At 40.5% G+C, this 20,349-nt stretch overlaps 1 protein-coding gene across 3 annotated transcripts in view; it reads right to left on the bottom strand.

The window, feature by feature from the left end:
* LOC136864328 (uncharacterized) overlaps positions 1 to 20,349 on the bottom strand; it is a 289,222-nt gene that overhangs the window by 77,803 nt on the left and 191,070 nt on the right. For all 3 annotated transcript variants that reach the window (XM_067141163.2, XM_067141162.2, XM_067141164.2), the window contains one exon: positions 2,781 to 2,881. In XM_067141163.2, the coding sequence (XP_066997264.2) occupies positions 2,781 to 2,861 (81 nt within the window). In that variant the 5' untranslated portion in view covers positions 2,862 to 2,881. The remainder of the gene's footprint in view (positions 1 to 2,780; positions 2,882 to 20,349) is intronic.

Here is a 20,349-nt window from a genome sequence, read left to right as displayed (position 1 = left end):
GTGTACAGCACGCATTTAAAGAAAACTTGCTTTGCTAGTCACAGCGGAGCTACTATCCCCACTCGTAGTCGACTAGCTCGAAATTTTGAACAGGTGTCATCCTTCAGATGTGCAAACACGCCTCTCGAATTTCGTTTATCTAGCACAACTCCTTCTTCGTTTTTCTGCCTGTGTACCTACCCTGCATACGCAAGGTCGATCACGTCGTTATCACGTAAATGCTCCGAGGCCACCCCGCTATTGTTCAGCAATTAATTAGAACTCTACTGTTGGATTTAGGGGAAAATGTCCATTACTATTAAATTTGCGATATTTGAATGGACCATTCACCCAAGTTTTTTGCAATCTGTCTTGGTCCAACCAAAACAGTTCTCTTATAAGTGAGGTTCGTTCTTCTCCGTTTTGAGGGTTTGTATGGACTGAGGCAGCAGTTCAAAGTCCCGTCCTGCCTGGGAGAACGTTGTAGACAAGATGAGACAACAACAGTCGCGGCAGTCTCGACTCTGCACTATAAGAGCCTTTTACCTAATTGTTCTCTCAAGCCAGCTACAATTAAGGAACGAGGGTGAATAATTGTTCAAGTTGTACTATGTAGTTGCTGCAGAAACATGAACATAACTAAATTACGATAGGGCTTACCAACTTGATATACTCTTCTAGAAACTCTCATCTCTATCATTAATCAACATCGGAGTTCAGCTAACGGCTCATTGGACTATTCTTGCTGCCCTATTGCAAGTCTATCAACTTCGGATATGATCTTGTTTCTACCATTCATGCCATTCGATATTTTTTTCGGGGATTCATTGCATTCTCCATTGCTATTATTTAACATGTAATATTTATTCAAAAAATGCATACCAAAAACAAGCAACATTATTTCTACGCCCTTCAGTCTGCAAGCCTCTGGGAATTAACTAAGCATCGCTACAATCCTTTATTTGTAAATATGAGCTCGCATCCGGGAGATAGTGGGTTCGTATCCCACTGCCGGCAGCCCTGAAGATGGTTTTCCGTGGTTTCCACCGGGAAAATGCTTGGGCTGTACCTTAATTAAAGCCACGGCCGCATCCTTCCCATTCCTAGGCCTTTCCTGTCCCATCGTCGCCATAAGACCTATCTGTGTCGGTGCGACGTAAAGCAACTAGCAAATAAAAGTTGCAAATATCTCTTTGGCCTTACTTACGGTTACTTGCAAACATCTTATCATTAAAACATCAAAACTCAGTCTAACCATCATTGACATACTGTCCCTCTATCTCCCTTATCATCCATGGCCAAGTCCATTATTCCCTTGGGTAACCTATCCTCCTCCATTCAACTCGCCTGACCCCAACACCGATGCTGATTTATAAGTACAGCTTCATAATCTATCTCCTTCTTTACCGGGCGAGTTGGCCGTGCGGTTAGGGCCGCGCAGCTGTGAGCTTGAATTCGGGAGATAGTGGCTTCGAACCCTTCTGTTGGCAGCACTCAAGATGGTTTTCCGTGGTTTCACATTTTCACACCAGAAACATGCTGGGACTGTATCTTAATTAAGGCCACGACCGCTTCCTTTCCACTCCTAGGCCTTTTCTATCCCATCGTCGCCAAAAGACCAATCTGTGTCGGTGCGACGTAAAGCAAATAGTAAAAAGCCAAGTATCTCATCGTTCCGAAGACTCCTACGACATTCTTCCCACTTGTTTCTATAAGCAATCATTCTCGCTACTTATATGTCCGTTACATCCAAGAATAAGATATCCTGAGTCCTTCCAGCATTCACTCCCGTACACTAACGTCGGCCTGAGAACAAACCGAAATAGAGCTAGTTTCGTGTGGGCCCAACTGCGATCTCACTGCATTATCTTTGCTACACCTTGATTCAATCTACCACCCTAATACTGCAAATTGTTTCATGGTAATGCGACTGTCAGATCCCTTGAGGCCCCTCTCGGTATTTCCTGGTAGGGGTGAATGAGCCATGGTTGGGAGCTCGCGGCCGAGCTGAGGTTACGGGACGGCTTTTGCTTCTATTGTGCTTTTCAGCTGGTGTCTCCATGGCTTTTCTGGAAGGTGAAATTAGAGTGCTCATATTCTGGCCGCATCCCGAACATACCGGTACTAGAACTTCATCACCAGGTACTGTATATAAAAGCGGGCTCGTGGCGAACGGGCGGTAGTTGATTTGTGTTGTTGTTGTTGTTGTTGTGTTCTGGTGAGTAGTCAGTTACGAATCGTGAGCTAAGAGCTCAATGTGTGGAGCAGTCACGTGAGTTGATTGTACGGGTTATTTATTTATTTATTTATTTATTTATTTATTTATTTATTTATTTATTTATTTATTTATTTATTTAATTTATTTATTTATTGACTTTAGCACTGGCGAAGTTAAGGCTCGTGGTCCCCTCTTGTCTTGTTCTTGTCTGGGAGTCGAGCGAAGTGTACCTTCAGTCGTGCGTCAACAGACGTGTGTTGGAACCTAACTGCATGGAACTGCTGTGTGACGTGACAGTGGAGCGTTGCGAAGCGAGACCTACCATTCAAGTTTACAAGGGATCGCCGTACCAGGTAAAGACTGCCAGCAGGGTACCTGCTGTGAGGACAATACATTTTTGCAAATAGCCACTAATTAGTGATGTGTTGTAATTCATTGAAAATTTTAATTGTCTGTGTCTGCCCTTATTGAGTCACCTCGATTAAATTATTTCAAAAAATCAGTATTTTATTCGTAACAATGTATTCACTTATTAAAATGTTATAAGGTGATCTAATTTCTATGTTTAATTATATTCTCTTACCTTGTGTTCACGGTGGGCAGTTGCAACATGTACGACAACCCAAAGAAATATCGGGATCCAAGGACATCGCTCGTATCCCATATCTCTGGTACTTTTCAGACCTAAACACAGAAAGAATGATGTTTAATTACATTGCCGAAGTTACTATAAGATCTTAGTAAAGCACGAAGCTACAATGATCGATACAGCAAAATATCCATGCACTTGTGACAGCGAAGGGTAAATAAAAAATTAAATAGGCCTATATAACTAATTCTACAAGTTTCATTCTGCATTTGATACAGCCATGAATTAAGTAGCAAATACCTACATATGGTACCGTTCTCTCTATAGAAACAGATGATACAACTCTCTGAATGTCAGGTCGGATGTAGAGTGAAACTTACGCAGATATTTAATATATTTTCGAGATGGTTGCATGTGTTTAAGTGGAAGAGGTGCGAAAGAAACTCAAAATACAGTATATTTCGACTAAAAATGGGTGAACCATTGAGCAAATTGGCAGGATAGAAGTATGATTACCGGAGTCAAAGCACTACGTGTGCGCTCAAAATATGGGGTAATTCGGGCGAACGTAATATTATCCTAAGTCATAACATTTTAATAAAGAAATCATTCTTTTAATGCAATGTTCGATAAACCATTTTGTTAGTTCTCTGATGACTGGTTTATAAACCATTACAACAAGCTGGATACAAGAGTTCAAACGTCCCATGCATCAGCCTGTACCTATAATCCTTCAAAATTTGTTCATGTTTACAAAAATTATACAGCAGAATACTGCCCTCATTTTACGAGAAACTTTAAATACCACTATATATTTCTCACAGTTTTATTTCTTTGCTTACTGTTTTTAACTACCTTATTTTTAAAACACTAGATCATATGTAGCGTCTAAATTTCACAAAAACGTTTGTGATAGTGCATACTACTGTACAAAGGGCGTGTTAATGAATAGTACAATGCATACTTCAGACGAAGTTCTGAATATCAAATGAATGTTATCCGGCAATGCTTTACTTGCATTTCTACCAGTATTATACATCATGTGACAGTTTAAGTTTGCTTTTGATATACTGTGTTTATATTTTCAGCGGACAATGTCCGAAACACTGAATTGTGAATTCCAGAATTTACTGATGAATTATCTAGACAATAACCACTTAGGCGACGTCAGAAACACTGAGACCACAGACCATCAACGTTCTCTTTACTTCTTTGGTGATATCTTCGGAACTTCATCGTTGTTTTCATTGGAATATATTAATTTGTTTTGAATCCCATAATTCTAATTACAATATCTCACAGAAATTGGAAAATAATTTTTGTTCCCTTTGTTTGAAACATCATACGAAATTGAAAACGGGATTGTACTAATGTCATTAACACCGAGTTCTAAGAGGCAATCTTCAACTGATTTTGATCCCAATATAGTTTTCCACGATCGCTTCACACTTCGTACGGCCACAGCGAACATTTTCAGATAAAAAGCTTAATTTGCTGCCACAAACCATGCTTCTATAACTGTGGTGACGACTAATACAATGCTATATTTATGCAACTTCCATGACAGTCACGTCATTTTCTTCTGCTGAATGAGTTTTAGGCAGAATAATGTGGTAACGAGCTGGCTGCTGGTTTGTGCTTTTGACTAATTCTGATGCCTCTTGCTCTTAAAATGGGTCTTCAGGGCCTTTTCACCGTCATGTTTAACTAACTGAAAACTGAATATTACACTTACAGCATTTAGCATCTGCTTTGACTAGCTTGATTTTTACAGCAATAATCTGGAAATGAGAAAAAAAATGCTTTGCCTTGTTCAGCGCCGGTTCCAGCAGCGTTCCTTTTATTTTTACCCGTACTGAACTTGAAAAAATACTAATTTTAATAATAGCGATTGACTTATTATTTCATAGTTACTTTCGACAAGTAAAACATAGCCGTGGCCATTCATTTAAAATCTTAATGTTGTCTGTAATGAGCACAGAACAGCAGTCTACAGGTTCTCTCATAGACTAAAGGCACGGTGTTCGTACTCTGCGCTACGGCAGCTACCTCAGCCTAACTTATGTCGCGCGCTGCCTCACTGCTTTAAGTGTATATACAGTCGTATATAAAATCTTACCTTATAATAGATGCTAAAATGCCGTCCTTCCTTGGTTATACAGGCATTGCATCTTGTAACCATATTCTGGATGACGCGAGTGAGTTCTGCCACTGTAATCTTTTTGATTTCATTCCCTATGTTTTCTTTCAATTCCTCTAATGTGTGAGGATTTGTTTCGATATACGTTTTATTTCAGTTCACCCCACAAGTAAAAATCACACACTGTTAGATCTGGAGAATGAGGGGGGAAATAGACCAGCACTGATCACTCTGTCTGCGAATACTTCCGAGATTGTAAGAAGAGAATCTTCTGCTGTACGAGCAGGGAGTGAATCTTGTTGAAACCACCCACACGACTTTTCTTCTTCCGTTAACTGATGGAAGAATGGCGTCAAAATGTCATCGTGGTACCTCTCTGCATTTACTGTCATCTCGAAAAAATAGGCCCAATTATTCGTCTTGCACTAACAGCACACCAAACACCAAATTCCTGCCATTATGAGGGACTTCATAAACACCATTAGGATTTTCTACACACCAACAGCGAGAGTTATGACTGTTCACACGACCATTAAGATGAAACCAGAGCGTTTACATATGAAAATACGGTGTTGCAATGATAACTGCCTCGCCATGTTAACAGCGGATATTCAGACTGGCGACTCATGCTTGCCAGGTCGAACACGTGCAGGCTCCTTGCAAGGTCAAGAACTATGCGTGCGCCTCCCATACTGCAGCTGCCGTAGCGCAGAGTACAAACACCATGCGTTCGGTCCGGGTTTATATGAGATACCCTGGTTGGTTCTGTAACAGAACATAGCGAAATTCATAGCGTGTGTCTTTTATTCTTCAGTACCCTGTTGGTCGATGGAGCACGAGCAGGATGAAACCGCTGAACCGAGCGAACGGCTGCGCGGTTTAGGTCACGTAGATGTCAGCTTGCACTCGGGAGATAGTAGGTTCGAACCCTACTGTTGGCAACCATGAAGACGGTTTTCATTGGTTTCCCATTTTCATACCAGGCAAATGCTGGGCTGTACCTTAATTAAAGCCACGGTCGCTTCCTTCTCACTCATAGGCCTTTCTAATCCCGTCGTCGCTATAAGACCTATCTGCGTCGGTGCGGCGTGAAGGAAATTGAAAAAAGAAGCAATGAGAAAAAAAAATTAGGTATACCAATCACAATCTCCAAAATTTGCAGCACGCTTGACATTGTCCGAACACTTGCGCAACGTACTTTGCTACGCATATGACTTTTCTTATAATTACCCGGAGAAATTATAGTTTTATCCGGAGAATGGAGATGAGGTACCCAAACCTGTAGACATGTGCTTCTTGTGGGAGATAAATCTCACCATAGAAATTCTTAATTAATTTCTTATTCGTTTGTAATTGACGGTCAACTAATTTGCCAAGGAAGATTTATTCAACTGCCGAAACTAAAGGTACTGATCTATTCAGACGGAATAAAAATAGAATTAACATTTTAATGACTAAATCACTAATATCGTTAAAAAACTATACGATTTACATATAATTAAAAATCTATAATGTATGTGTGAAAATAAATTGGGAACTTATACTTTCCATTAGGAATTGCTAGGCGGACAATAATTGTGGAGATTTAACCTCCTGATTGTGCCTGTACTAATGGGCTTCTGATAAATTCACGTGTATCCAAACCCAACCCACCCTCAAATACCTAGGAATTACTTCGGTGAACACCTAACTTTCCGCCCCACGTCATCCACCTCAAAACCTCAAAAACCTCAAAACTGCCGCCCGTGCCCGGCTAGTCCAACAGTTAGTCGGCACTCGGTGGGGTCTTAACTCCCCTCAATTCTTACAAAGCCAACATGCCAATCACTCAAAGTAAAAATCATGAAAATTGTCAGATCCATTGCGTTTAATAAAAATTGTTTATAGTTGAATATCATTCCCAAATACGCCCCCTTAAAAATAAAACCGACCAAATTGTCCGGTAAAATATCAGCATCTCAAACACAAAATATTTGGATACAAAACGAAATAATATTCGCATATATTTAAAAAATCAACAAAGAAATGCTACGCCTTCACTTAAATCTCAGTAATTTCTGGAGCCCGGCGCAATGGACTTCGTGCACTGATCATTGGCATAAACACGTTAAAAGTGAAGCAATAAAAAACAAGCAGTAAGTGATAGCAAAATTAGTAATGCATTCAATAATCAAACTAAGACAAACAACTACCACATAGGCAATCAAATTGAGTTCTACCCGGGAACTGTTAACAGATCCGACACAACCTTTTCTAAGAAAGAAACAAACCTGTAATAAAAGGTCTGAAATTTAATCGCCAAGAAAGCCACACAGATAACAGCATAAAACTACTAATCACGGACGTTCATATTGCATGAGACAATATTAACCACACAACATAAAGAAATAATAAAAACGCGGCAACCAACGAAGCGCTAAAAATAATCAAACTAGAAAAACTCATCAAACCAACCGAATTACAAAATGCAAAGCTCATCACTAAAAAGCATTAAAAGCAAAATAAAAAGCGACAATCTAATAGTCACAAAAGCGGATAACGACAATACAACGGCCATAATGAGAAAAGATGAATACATTTAAAAAAACTTACGAATTCATCAGCAGCAACGGAATACAAGAAATCAACGCGACCCAACGATTACATTTCAAAGCGAGGTAAAATAAGAATTCAAAAAACAGTTTTACTCCTCAACAAAGAATAAATATTATCATCACGAACCCGAAAATCCCAAAACAAAGAGCACTCCCCAAAATACACAAAGACACAAATCCCATCAGACCAATAATAATTTTCAAAAACGCACCAAGGTACAATGTAAACAAATTTCTCAACAAATGTTAAAAGAAAAGGTAAAAATTAAAAACGGCAGGTCGATTGAAAACACATTAGAACTAACGAAAGTATCAAATAAATTTAAAATATCAGAAAACACGAGAATGATATCTTTTGACATAACAAACATGTACACCAACATACCTATAGAGGAGTCGATTCAAATTATAGATCATCTAAAATAAAGCAATTCCAACACAAGAAACAGAAGAAATAATCTGTTAAGAACGACCTTAAACCAAAACACGTTCATGTTTAACAACAAAATATATTCACAAAACTAAGGAAGGGTTCACCGTTATCGGGAATAATAGCGAACATATTCATAAAGAGCATTAAGAACAAACTCTTAATCGACCAACGCGCCGAAGGAATAATGCACTGGAGCAGATAGATGGATGACGTAATATGCGTGTATGATAATGACGTCATAAATGCAAAACATTTACTCTTTACACTCTTTACACAATGCAATCAAGTTCACGATGGAACGAGAAACAAATTAGAGGATCAACTTTCTGGACATCACGATCAGTATAGGTAAAGATAAACTATCTTATACAGGTAAACCATGCCTCTGCTGGCAAGATGTAGTGTTTACAGTGCGCTATGTCTTCTGGTATGGGCTAGAATAAAACTGTTACTTTCATTGACCTGTCTCAGTCTCTTCCTTGGCTTTGACAATATGAAAGTGGCTGAGGTATGAGTGACGCTAGTAATGCCATTCCTTATGCAGCCAGTCCCTGCTATGAATGGTGTGAAAATGTCGCTCATAGGGTCGGTTGGTGCAGGCATTTCAGTGGGCTTGGCAGACTGATGTGCAATAGCAACTTCTGGCTCGGTGAGGAAAGCAACGGGAAACTACCTCACTTCTCATTTCCCCAGTACACCTCTTCAGTGACACCTAGGGCATCTATGACAGCTAATGGTGAACCTGTTGAGGATACAACCAGCCTTCGGGATGAATACCCAACATACAACAACATACACAGGTAAACCAACTGAAACAATAGACACGATATACAACGATTCTAATCACCCAACCTCACACAAGTTAGCAGGACTAACCGCGATGATAAACATAACTATACCAATAAGCAAAACGGTTTTGAAACGAAATACAAATAATAAAACAAATTGCAGTAGGAAACAAGCATCTGCCCAACACAGTAGGCCGGCTATTAAAAAAACGTAAGAACATGAACAAACCCTACCCGAAAACGATAGATATATGGTTCTATGTTTCGTGAATAAAAATGCGTACAAAACAGTATTCAGAACAAACAACAAATTACAGAAAGAAATTGGTAATTGTAATCTGAATAAAAAGGACCATTTTTCTAAATCAGGAATTTATGAACTCAAATGCCAAGAACCATACTGTAACGCCACGTATATCAGCCAGGCAAAATTTCCACGCCAGGTACGAAGAACACAAAAACGCAATTAGATACAACAGACACTCAGCGTTCGGTTAACACATACATGACAGCTCGCACCACTTCACAGATTCCAATACAGATCTAAAAAATGTACACATCGATAACAAAAACAAATCGTTGAACGTTAAAGAAGGTATCGAAATTTAAATCACAAAAGATAACTAACCAAGCCAACTTCAATGAGTAGACACATTTAAAAAGTGCGCCCTTATTCGCACTACTTAATTTCTTAACAACATTCCATACCTTTTGCATTAGCGCTTAATGAATCCTACACAAAAGTCTGGAATGTGGCCACTCCAGACGTTTTAGTAGGTTATCATTTATCAATAAAATAGTATCTTACAAGATATACTTTAATTCAATTCATTGATTGCTGAATCAAATGATTGACATAAATGAATCCCGAGTACACAACAACAATAATATTTTTATGATTAATGATAGTAATAAGAAAATACAGTAATAATGATAATAATAAAACTACGAAAATATGTAGTTCCACGAAAGCCGGTCATGAAAAACGTAACGAAAAATTAAAGGAAAACTAACAAGCCCATCTTGAACTCATTAGACAACCCCTAAACCGTTTCCAAAACAATTCAAATTACGATAATAATAACAACAACGAAAAATGGTGGCTTAATTTGAATGAACTCAAATGTCAAGTAATAAACTGTAACACCACATATATAGGACAAGCTAACTAAATTTCCATGCCAGATTTACAAAATGAAATAAAACAATTAAAAAGTAAGCAAGCGAAAATGGCATAACAGAAAAGTACCGGTACAATAGGCAGACCATTAGATGCTCATTTAAAAGCCTTTGCTTAGTTTTCAAAAGAATTTTAATACAAAGATAATAATAATAATAATAATAATAATAATAATAATAATAATAATAATAATAATAAGAGGCCTCTACATTCTTCAATTTATCCCAGTTATTTCTGGGTTCGCTGGAGCATCCCAGGCTCATTTTTGTTTTGGCCGGTGTCATGTTCAGGGACACGAACCTGCGTTAAGTAGCATTACGCGATATAAGCAGTACATCGTAAAGAGTGATTACTTTGGAAACTCAATCCATAGGCCTGTGTTAACTAAGCAGCCATGTGTTGGCGTGAAATAAATGAGAAGTTAAAACAGAGTCTTGTGAGGTCATAAGGTCAGAAGGCAGTCTAAATAGTCACGTTCCAATATTTGGAAATAGCAAGCGATGTGGTAGTTTGAAGTGTCCTACGCGTATAAGCCAATCAAGTATTACGAGACGGAGAGTCAAGTATATGACGATAAGTAATAGAAAAGGGGGAGTTAGGTTATAAGATAAGTGTTATGAGGCGAGTAGTCATGTTTATGAAAATGAGAACTGCTACGTGTACAAGAGTGTGAGTAACGATATATGGGGAAGGTGATAGCCAATACAAAGGCCTTAGCTAAGTGCATGGGATATTCTCATATTAATTGCCAGTTTCTTTAAATACGAATGTAAACGAAAGAAGAAGCGTCTTATTGCAGTAGTCTTCATCTTGGGCAGACTTGCCTTCAGCTCACGTCAGGGAATCACGATCGATTCCAGAGGAGGTTCGCTACTTAGAATATTTCTTAGTAGATCAAGTTCGGATGGTGTTGCTAACACTTGGTATTCATCATTCATACTTTTGACTCTCGACGTAAAGTCCTAGTTCTTCTGGGTTTATCGTAGTTGGCAACTTAAATCTTGAGGAATCTCTGTGAGACTCCACGTTACTCTGGTTTTACATCGCTTTAGCATTTCAGTGTATTCTAATGTTTTAGAGTCCACTTGCATTTATTTGGAGTAGCCGTTCTGAAGAAGGCTAGTTCATGTACGTCACACTAATTGACCGACGTCAAATGTACGTGTATATTCTTTGTACATCATCTGTTTAATATACGCACATATATAGGAAATCATACGAGTTTCAACTCTCAACAACCAACTTACCTAACGCCTATAAATTACCATCTTCAATCCCTTTTGTTTTCAGTACTGTTAGCCATCAGGTGATTCTACTCACTGCTCGGCTTTTCACCTATTTGTAAGGATACGACACCGGGGACTTAAGACCGGATGTGTTTCCGACACTACGTGATTCCTGAGAAGAAAATCTCAGCTAAGGATTGACCGAGCTTCGAACCTAAGCCTTCCGGGTGGTAAGCCAACAGCTGAGCCACTTTTTTCAAAATATTTTTCTACTTTCTTTTTTTAATTACTGAAGTGTTTATTATTTTTCTATTTCTTTCCTTTTATTTTCTATTTAAGGACGACACACATACCCCGTCCCCGAGTCAGTGGAAATAACCATTTAAGGTTACAATTCCCGACCCGGCCGGAAATCGAACCCGGGGCCCCGTGAACCAAAGGCCAGCATGATAGCCATTTAGCCATGGAGACGGACCACCAATGAGCTAATCACGCCCCCAATAATAATAATAATAATAATAATAATATTAATAATAATAATAATAATAATAATAATAATAATAATAATAATAATAATAATACAAAGAAATAAAAATATACTTACAAAACACGCATGGAAGAAGAGAACATGAAAACAGAGCTTTGAATACATTTGAAATGACTGAAGATTAAAAGAAGGAAATAGAACTTTCAGTTGCCAAATACGCAGAACAGGTGTGCAGGAAGTCTTTATCTATTTTTTGCCATAAAACTTATATGTGACGGTGCGACGTAAAGTTAATTGTAAAAGAAAAGGAACTTTATCTATGAGGCGTCCGTAAGACGTGTACGGATTTTTACAAGCTAACACGTAGAATACATCCACCATCCTACTAATTTTATTCAGTGACCTTAGAGTCTCCATAAACCAAGAGTTCCTCAAGGTTTCCTTTCTTCACTTAGGCAAGTCTGCCTGGTGTTACGGGGAAGGAACAAGAGATGGTATTAACTGGAGTAAATTAGGACAGTGTTGCAAATTACCTACACATTTGTGTACGAAACGCGCACTTACATAACTGCGCAGAGTTCTAAGTGACTCAATTTACATTACAGAACAGATCATAATCTACTGATGGCAGCTTAGAACACAAACACTTCGCACTGATACATATTGAGAACCTCATTTGCACTCGCACAAAGGATTTTTTTTAACGTGAGTATTGCTACAACTCACAACAATATTAGAGTGAGTACGAGTGAGAATACAAAGTTTCCAATGAGACAATAAAATGAAAGCTTCTACAGTACAATATCTTTTTCCTTTTTCTACAATTTGCTTTACGTCGCACCGACACAGTTAGGTTTTATGGCGGCGATGGGATAGTAAAGGGCTGGGAGCGCGAAGGAAGTGACTGTGCCCTTAATTGATGTAAAGCCTGGTGTAAAAATGGAAAAGAGCTCGATAGCTGCAGTCGCGTAAGTGCGGCCAGTATCCACTATTCGGGAGATAGTAGGTTCGAACCCCACTGTCGGCAGCCCTGAAAATGGTTTTCCGTGGTTTCCCATTTTCACACTAGGCAAATGCTGGGGCTGTACCTTAATTAAGGCCACGGTCGCTTCCTTTTCACTCCTAGCCCTTTCCTGTCCCATCGTCGCCTTAAGACCTATCTGTGTCGGTGTGACGTAAAGCAACTAGAAAAAGAGGGAAACCATGGAAAACCACTTTCATCGCTGCCGACAGAGCTCACTATCTCCCGAATGCAAGTTGACAGCTAAGTGACCCAAACCACGCAGCCACACGCTCAGTGCAGTTTCTTTTCAAGAAGCCTATTTTTAATGCATAATTTACTATTTTTAACACATGTTTAATGAAAGATAAACCATTTCGACCGATAAAAAGAATACTAATTTTGGTAACACGCTTCACTTCTTGACACTATATACGTAGTAGGTGAGTGAATGAATTTTTCCTAATCCCCATTGCAGTGTACGTTGACATATTTAGATTTAAATGACATCGCACCAATCACTGGTACAATTAATATCTGACTGTAGTATTTCGCAGTCACTCATGTTTTCAATCACTCTGTAATAATCAAAGTTATCAGTATAGAGCAGGTAGTTACTCGAATTAATTTATGATGGCAAATCATTAAAGCATAAAATAATATAAAATGCAATCAATTCAAATGCGAAACAAAATAAAGTACAAAGGTTTCAGTAATGAACCTTGTGGAACTCCAGACATCGGCTGGTTCGATCGTCTCCCGAATGGTTATGGTAACCTTTGCACTGTTTCATATTCAATGTTTCGAATGATAAGGCTATGCCAAGGTAAACATTCGAACTCAATATGAGACGAAAACGTTCTTACTTCATTTTTATTGAATTATGAGTCATGTGATTCAAATTTATTGAATTCACGCTTCTTTATTTTCTTTTTAAGGCGATCGAATGAAACACATTTTGAGGGATATGGCACCGGCTGCAAATGGTGAACTCAAAAGCTCGCCTTGCGTTTACGAGTGCTCCTAACCGTTCCCCTTTGGCTGAACATTCCAACGTGCGCCTAATTCTGTCTTGCAAATAAAAATATATGCAAAAATTGTACGAATTCCAATCACCATAACTCTTGCAAAACTAAAGGAAATACGTGAGTTATTGTCGAATGCCCCTTTACCGTAGAGCTATTCTTTTGTCGGCGTCATCGACGCCCAAACTCGTCTAACAATTGAACAAAATCGAGAGAATGACAATAGTGACGGCGACATGATTTATTACGAAAGTGATACAGTTTATTTTTTTATAATATACGATTTGGTTGGAGAAATTTGGTGTTTAGCTCTCTACTTTTCTTTTTTACTATTTGCTTTACGTCGCGCCGACAAAGATAGGTCTTATGGCGGTGATGGGACGGGAATGGGCTAGGAGTGGAAAGGAATCGGCCGTGGCCTCAATTAAGGTACAGCCCCAGAATTCGCCCGGTGTGAAAGTGGGAAACAACGTAAAACCATCTTCGGGGCTGCCAACTGTGGGAATCGAACCAACTACCTTCCAAACGCAAGCTCACAGCTGTGCGCTTCTAACCGCACGGACAACTCGCTCGGTCCTAATTTGTCCCTTAGAGATATCCAGTCCATAAAAATATTTATTTTAAAGGTAGAATACAGTAAATGATTCAGTTATACGTTTTCTGAATAAGTACATTTTATCTGAGAAAGTACATAACAATAATTATAAGTTTCTTCTTGACTTTGCTGGAATGAAATAATTTCTATTATTTTTTCCTCAAAACATGCATTTGTTGAGATCGACCTTTGTGTTCTTAACGCCCCATATTTAAGAATCCGATTATTTGCCTTTATATGTCAGTTACAATAAATTATTGCGTTCAGTGAATATTTTGTTCAAATTCTAAATTCCAAATTCAGCCTGCCTCGAAACCTGACTGACAAGGCCAACCTCATTTCGTTGTATGCACTTAGTGGAGTAAGATCGTGTCTACCGGGCTCTCTCTCCACGTAGTGCAGTAGAACGTTCTTACTTACTCCATAGCTTCAGTGCAACATAAACTATTATAAGTAAGAATAGGAACGATCCTCCCATCGGCGGACAGGTAGCGCATTCTGCCCCTCACACGTTTTGTGGTGAAACCCAACCTCAACATGTGTCTCTATTGGAAGTTCAACACCCGCTGTACGAACAAGCCGCCGATCCAATGGAAACGTCAAATAAAGTGAATCAAAAACAAGGAAATATAACAACCAACACAACTAATAACGGACCTATATAGCGGCCATTAATACCAAGTAATTTTATTTTTCCATCTGATGTATGGGATCACATGTGCAAACCAACCTAAACGTTTTCGTGCCAACAAAACAGACCTATCGATAGTCCCAGAAGGAACAGTTTCAATGGGTAGTTTGGGACCCGGTCCGCCTCTGTGGTGTATTGGTTAGCGTGATTAGCTGCCACCCCCGGAGGTCCGAGTTCGATTCACGGCCTTGCCACAAAATTTGAAAAGTGGTACGAGGGCTGGAACGGGGTCCACTCAGCCTCGGGAGGTCAACTGAGTAGAGGTGGATTCGATTCCCACCTCAGTCATCCTGGAAGAGGTTTTCCGTGGTTTCCCACTTCTCCTCCAGGCAAATACCGGGATGAAATGAAATGGCGTATGGCTTTTAGTGCCGGGAGTGCCCAAGGACAAGTTCGGCTCGCCAGATGCAGGTCTTTTGATTTGACGCCCGTAGGCGACCCGCGCGTCGTGATGAGGATGAAATGATAAAGTACCTAACTTAGGATCACGGCCACTTCCTTCCGTCTTCCTTGCCTGTCCCATCCAATCTTCCCATCCCTCCACAAGGCCCCTGTTCAGCATAGCAGATGAGGCCGCCTGGGCGAGGTACTGGTCATTCTCCACAGTTATATTCCCCGACCCGGGGTCTGAAGCTCCAGGACACTGCCCTTGAGGCGGTAGAGGTGGGATCCCTCGCTGAGTCTGAGGGAAAAGCCAACCCTGGAGGGTAAACAGATGATAAAGAAGAAGAAGAAGAAGAAGAAGAAGTTTGGAACCCAGCAATACGGACCGAATTGAATGTACGAATATTATTCAGTCGGGTGAGGTACCCCATGTGCATAACCAGTCGAAACTCCGCCGTAGTCGAAATAACCGTTATTGTGATGCTGATAACAGCCCTTTCCTTGTAATCAAAGAAGGAACAGAAAAATCTCTGGATACTTTGCATCCAGTGGCAAACGGAGGGCAAATAATTGAAGAAAGTATTTGTTCCAAAGAAAACATCATAAGCATTTCCAAAACAGGACGTAATAGATTACGTGTGTAAATTGTATCAGTTTGAATAGTTAATCACCTCGTATAAACTCCTATTTTTAGAGATAGACATCTTTATATATATCCCTACCAGTGTTATTCATAGGCTTGAAATTATTAAAGATATAGACCTTTCACTCAGTGAAAAAATTTATTTTACAAGAAGCTCAATACGAGGTGCCTAACGTGAAAATAAACGCTTTACACGGGAAGCACCGACAGGGCACTCCCGCCCAATACCGGTCTGCTTGGTCAATTTCCGAGTACAGTGCCTACCACAGAGAATGTTTTCATTCTCAGCAAAAACATTCTCGGCACACGCTGCGTCATTCAGCCGTATGTTCATTCAGTATTGCAATGCGAATAATGTTTACGGTATAACCATTCTACATCACAATGCCGTAGTAATCAACGTTGCAGTCGCTACAGTGGCCCTCACGATATAAGATCGTGTGCCGAAACTGTAGCCCGTGTCTGTGTTCACTGTCAACAACCTCATCTATCCACCGATCGGGAATACCCAGAATATAAAAAGTGGACCGAAATCAAACATCTATTGGCTCACAAAAATATTTCACAAGAAAGTGCACTCAGTTTATATAACACCGGCAACTGACAATATGCGATGGCAGTAAATACGCCCACATTTAACTGGCAATGCCAACAAGAATTCCCTCCCTTCTCGCCATATCACGTAATATTCCCAGTATTACCACCACCCCCTGTGTTAACAGATGTACCGGCCGAGTTGGCCGTGCGGTTAGAGGTGAGCAGCTATGAGCTTGCATCTGCGAGATAGTGGGTTCGAGCCCCATTGTCGGCAGGTCTGAAGTTGGTTTTCCGTGGTTTCCCATTGTCACACTACGCAAATATTGGGGCTGTACCTTAATTCAGGCCATGGCCGCATCCTTCCCACTCCTGGGCCTTTCCTATCCCACCGTCGCCATAAGACATATCTGTGCCGGTGCGACGTAAAACAAATTGTAAAAAAAAGAACTAACGGATGAGTCTCCAGTGAGCAACATTCCTGATTTTCAACTGCACCAAGATACATCCACAAGCACTTCAGGTACAACAAACACAGCAGCGGCAACAACAACGGACTCTTCAACTTCTTCAGACACAATATTCCAGTGTTAGATACCCACCGGCCTAATAAGTCAATCAGCACAAGTCACCGAAACTTACTCCAAATACACTTCATCAACCTCCATTTCTTCCAGTCACAGACATTATTTATTTTTTTTGCTAGGGGCTTTACGTCACACCGACACAGATAGGTCTTATGGCGACGATGGGATAGGAAATGCCTAGGAGTTGGAAGGAAGCGGCCGTGGCCTTAATTAAGGTACAGCCCCAGCATTTGCCTGGTGTGAAAATGGGAAACTACGGAAAACCATCTTCAGGGCTGCCGATAGTGGGATTCGAACCTACTATCTCCCGGATGCAAGCTCACAGCCACGCGCCTCTACGCGCACGGCCAACTCGCCCGGTCAGACATTATTTATTCCTCAACATATACAGTACAGTAGTAGAAGGGCAAAGTATGTTCTAAAACAATGGGTGCTGCGTCAGCATCTTCCAACGCTTTTTTTTAGAAGTGTAGCCATGTCGATTCTGATACAGTGACCTAGTAGTACACCTACGTGGTTTCTTACCCGCGTTCAATGACCTTTCAGTGAGGTTAAGACGCGAAATAACGTCATAACCTCGCGTACGAGAGCAATCCTAACCTCACAGACTCCACTGGAGGGGTCGAATTGGTCAGGGAAAGATTTGGGGTGCTTTTGACCCCTAGGTGAGGTTATAACGTCAAACCCATACGTACGAGGTCAATGTTTACCTCACTGGCAAACCTGGGGTTGCTTTGACCCCTACGTGAGGTTATGACGCCATACCTTTACGTACGAGAGCAATGCTAACCTCATGGGCCACTTTGGAAGAGCCGAATAATACGGGACCCGCTGGAGGAGCCGAGTCGGACAGGTCACGGACCCCTTTTGGAGAAGCCAAATCGGTCGGGCGTCCTTGGAGGAGCCGAATCGGTCGGGCGCCCTTGGGTGAGCCAAATCGGTTAGGTGACCTGCAGATGAGGTAAAGACGTCATTATGGCGTATTAACCTAACCCCGAACGCTAACCTAACCTCACCTCACACAGGCTGTTCATCGGCTCCCCTTGGAGGAGTCGAATCGGTTAAGTGACTTGTAGTTGAGGTTATGACGCCATGCAGACAGGTTAACATAACTTCGCTACGAGAAACGCTAACCTAACCTCAGACAGGCTCTTTACGGGCTCCCTTTGGAGGAGCCGAACTAGTGAGGTGACTAGTAGGTGTGGTTAACTCATGTGTTAACCTAACCTTAGCCACGAACGGTAACCTAACCTCGCACAGGCTCTCTGCTGTCTCCTCTTGGAGAGTGACGGAGCTGTGACGTCACAGTGCGGGTGATTTAAAATGCAGACTACTGGCTAAGAGTGTATGCTTATCTTCACATAACGTCATAACCTAACGCGCAGGCCTTCTCCTGATGTAGCTGTGACGTCACAGCGCGGGCGACTTGAAATGCGGACTGCTGGCTAAAGGCGCATGACGTTATAACCTAACGTGTGCAGGTGTAACCTTACGGGCCCTGTGTTCGATCCCTTTCCCATGCTAAACTGCACAAGGGCGTTAAGCTTGCAGACTTCAACTTTGATATCCAAGTGTAGAAGTTTAACTTAACTAGAAAAATGGCGACTATATAGGAGATATTTCAAGGTGTCCGATCCGAGTGACCGTGGAGTTAAATACGCTAGCGTTTGGAACACTCAGTTTTAGATTTTAACTTTAGAGCTTATACTTTTGAACTCTAGAGGATTATAGCGGCCTACAGTATTCTTTGCATCAATCAGAGAATAATTGTGTTCAGATTGCACTAGAAACTTTAATTTACTAGGACAGCTATGTCTAACGCGTGGAACAAGATAGCGGGACTGAGCATGTGTCATACTAAGGTCAAAAGTACATGCGACAACCTCAGCCTATTAACGATAAATAGAGAAGGAGCTTTTTGAACAAAGATTATTTATTGATATAATTTTGGATATTTCTAAGGTATACGATAGTGTGATCATTCCTGTAGTAGTATCAAAACTCCGGCTTTTAGTTCAACCCAAAATATATATTTGTGAAATCAATAATCTTCTGATCCGTAGAACCGTGTATTTCCGTCTTCATGACAATAAACTTTATGGCCCTCGTATTGTCGCGGATGGACTTCCTCAGGATGCTATTCTCAGTCTTTTATTACACGAAAACTGCACGGAAGATCTGGATAGAATATTTGGTCCTACGATCAGAGTGCTTCAATATGAGGACGATGTATGTGTTTTCACTGGGTCTGCTAATTTCCGGTTGACATGTATGTGGCTAGACATGGCAGCTTCACGCCTAGCGCAAAGGACAGTGCAAACAGGACCCACCTATTCTGCTGAGAAATCAACTGCTGTTATTTCTAGTCGGAAAAGGATCCCGTGTACGTAACACACAATATGTTTCGATCCGTTCTCCTTCACACTAAAATAATCAGCCAAACTACGAGGATTTCATCTAAATAGTAAGCTTACCTGGAGAAGTCACGTAGAACACCCAGTAAAAAATAAAAAAATTGATCAAGTTTTGAATGTCTTCCGAACGGTTTCTAGAATTTGGTGGGGCATGGACACCACAACTTTGTAAGTACTATATCGAACATTAATACGTCCCATATTATACTACGGCAGCATTTTTATGGAAATGCACATCAATACGTTCTCCGGAAAACTGATATGTTATCGTGGTATCCTAATATGTCTAGGGGCAATAAATTCTACTCCCACAAGCGCACTAATAGTGGAAGCCAAGGAGATGCCCCTTTCGATAAAAGATACTACGGCAGCATTTTTATGGAAATGCACCTCAATACGTTCTCCGGAAAACTGATATATTATCGTGGTATCCTAATATGTCTAGGGGCAATAAATTCTACTCCCACAAGCGCACTAATAGTGGAAGCCAAGGAGATGCCCCTTTCGATAAAAGACAATATCTGGAGAACACCTTCTTTATTCGCCGGTCAACACTATGTACCAACAAAGCGATAAGCAAATTAAGACTACTACAAATAGCAATCGACAGAAATATCAACGGTCAAAATCACCGGACTACATTATTATATGAAAGCTTCAAAAATGTCCAGCACATGATTACCCTCATACTTCAGTCTGAAATACTCCCTGTATTTCAACAATGCTGGTGGATCGCAGAGCCGACCACCCAGCAATAAGCACCCATCAACTTGCCTGTGAAACCTACATTTCGAAGGATACAGTGTGGAGAGTACTGGCAGAACAGGAGTGAGGACAATCCC

Source organism: Anabrus simplex, chromosome 2 (assembly GCF_040414725.1).
Source record: "Anabrus simplex isolate iqAnaSimp1 chromosome 2, ASM4041472v1, whole genome shotgun sequence".
In the NCBI taxonomy this organism is placed as follows: domain Eukaryota; kingdom Metazoa; phylum Arthropoda; class Insecta; order Orthoptera; family Tettigoniidae; genus Anabrus; species Anabrus simplex.
This window is presented reverse-complemented; position numbering and strand designations above follow the sequence as displayed.